Here is a 2359-nt window from a genome sequence, read left to right as displayed (position 1 = left end):
GGATCGCATGGGAGCTCAAGGAGAGACTATGGATCAAATGGCCGAACGATGACCTCAATTGGCTAGGTCTCTTGAGGCTGTGATTTTTTCATTATATTGCTGCTTTGTGTTCTTGTTTCTGCAAAGAGTGATACTTCATTGCTCGCTGCCCTGTTTCAATTCTTTCCATCTTTTAATTAATCCAAGTTAACCTTTTTTTTTTTAAATATCTCACGAGTGCTATGCTTTTGTCTACCCAACATCGTGATGAGTTTAAACATCAAAGGTAGACACCAACTTTCATTGCAGAACTTAATTTGTCCTCATAAACTTAGTAAGTTTATAAGATGGATGGATCTTAGGTTGAATGTGTTGGATGAATGATTGAAACTATGCATCCAAAACAAAGAGCCTTAAGTTATAATTACAGTGCATGCCTAGCCAGCAAACAAAACCACAAAGTAAAAAAGAAAGAAAGGCCGATCATGGTTGCCGCACGTATTGCCTTTAGTATATGAAACTTGGTTTGTGAGCTTGAGATGAAAAAATATGGTCTTGCACATGCACTGTTGCTTCTATCTTTTTCGGCCAAAACTCCATGTGACATAGTAGTTCTATTTGTTAACTGAAGTAAATAAACGGCACAATAATGAGAGAGAGAGAGAACATTGGAGCTAAAAGAATTTGATTGTACTCAACAAAATTTGTGTTATGTATTTACAAAAGGCATATACATTGGCCAACCCTCTACAAAATTGGTTGCATTGGCATAAGTGGAGATGACTGATGGCCTAGCAGCTCGTCAAAATGTTGAGAAGGGATGATCTAAAACTGATTAAGCACCTAAACAAGCACTCCAGCTCAGACTCAGTTTCCCTCAGGAAAAGATCCAAAGCCAACATCTGCCCCTGAGTCGCTAGAATATTGTCCTCTCTTGCTTCTTTCGATGAATGACTATAAACAGCAAAGAGAGCTGAGTCTAACCTATCAATTTCACTATCATCACTTTTCTTATCACATCTCTTGGAACCCAACAATCTTAATTTTGAGAAGGCAGATTGTGGTGCCTTTTGCCCAGAAAACAATGGAATAAGAAGCTCAAACATAGAGACTGTACTGGCTCTGACATCACTTAAGATGCCACCAACCACGCCATGACCATCATCTGCAGCATCTCTGCTCAATCTCATGCTCTTCAATGTCCTTTGGCAATTGATCATGTCCTTTCTCATTCTCTTCCTAAAGCATTGATAAAGGCCAATGCTCTCATGCAGACTAGAGTCTCTTCTGCGAACCAAAGAGCTGAGGTATTGATGTTCCTCCCTCGACTGAGAGAGAGAATCCTTCACAATCCCACAAACATCCAATAGACCCACATATGTTTCCATCAGCTCACTCATAAGATCCTCTTGTCCTTGCAGGGACTGTTGAGTGAGAGCCAGTTGGAGGAAATCAATGGTGGAAAGGTGCAAGTCTCTAAGGTGCTTGAGTCCAGTCCTCAAAGAGCTGCAGTGCTTCTTCTTCAAGGTTGAGGCTTCTGCCCAACCTTTAACCACATTAAGGCACTCCTCCACTTGGGCCAAACGGGGGTGAGATGTGGATGGCAAGCTAATAGAGCGGAGATGGAAGGAGTTTGCAGAAGAATCTGCCATCTTTTCTTTTTTTTCTTATGATTGTGAAGTTGAAACCATAACAGAATGACGAAGAGATCTAGCTGGCTCCCCTTTTATAAGGAAGAAAGTTGGGGAGCAGATGGAATCTTAATCGGATGGGAAAGAGTAGTTCAATTAGTATCAATTGCAGATGTGCAAGTGCTACATAATGGGATTTGTTTGTTGATGTCTACCAAAGTTGGTGGCCACAAAAGTACTTGTCCTGCTACAAGAAAGGAGATGAGGTGTCAATGAGATTCTTGTCTACACCATCACCAATATTGTGGTGTGGTTTGCCCCTTGGCTAACCAACATTATTGTGATCTGTCAAATATCAAAATATGATTAAGTGTACATTAAGAGTGCTTTCTCAAAAATCTAATAAGGGTTTATCAGCATGTCTCCTAGAAATGGATTTTATTGTACATATTATTCACAGTGTAGCCAGATTGGACTACAATTTTAAATGATAAAAGATTATCATAAAGTGGTGTGCATGCCTTGTTTTGTGAATCTCATATTGGTTGTGTAAAATATGTTGCCCTTGTGTCTTGGTTCATTGCTTTTTTTCTCTTTGGAATCAAGAAATCCCATGGCTTGCTAGGAAACCCAATCTTTTGCAGTAACATTGCCATAAATCTGGTGTTGTAGCACGGCGAGTACTTTTTAGTACCATATAATTCCAAAAAAATGTGTGGCATACTATTTGGTTTTATTAATTTGGTGTC

The 2359-nt window shown here is 39.6% G+C and overlaps 1 protein-coding gene across 1 annotated transcript; it reads right to left on the bottom strand.

Annotated features, from left to right (window-relative positions):
* Nucleotides 1–770: 770 nt before the first annotated feature.
* LOC149832892 (uncharacterized) lies at nucleotides 771–1631 on the bottom strand. The gene has a single exon (XM_090013330.1). It carries the CDS (start codon nucleotides 1629–1631, stop codon nucleotides 771–773), a length of 861 nt encoding a protein of 286 aa, XP_089869456.1.
* Nucleotides 1632–2359: the final 728 nt, after the last annotated feature.

Source organism: Nuphar pumila, chromosome 7 (genome assembly GCF_984573655.1).
Source record: "Nuphar pumila chromosome 7, dmNupPumi1.hap1.1, whole genome shotgun sequence".
Taxonomy (NCBI): Eukaryota; Viridiplantae; Streptophyta; class Magnoliopsida; order Nymphaeales; family Nymphaeaceae; genus Nuphar; species Nuphar pumila.
The sequence above is the reverse complement of the archived record's forward strand: the minus strand, read 5'-3'. Positions and strand labels throughout refer to the sequence as shown.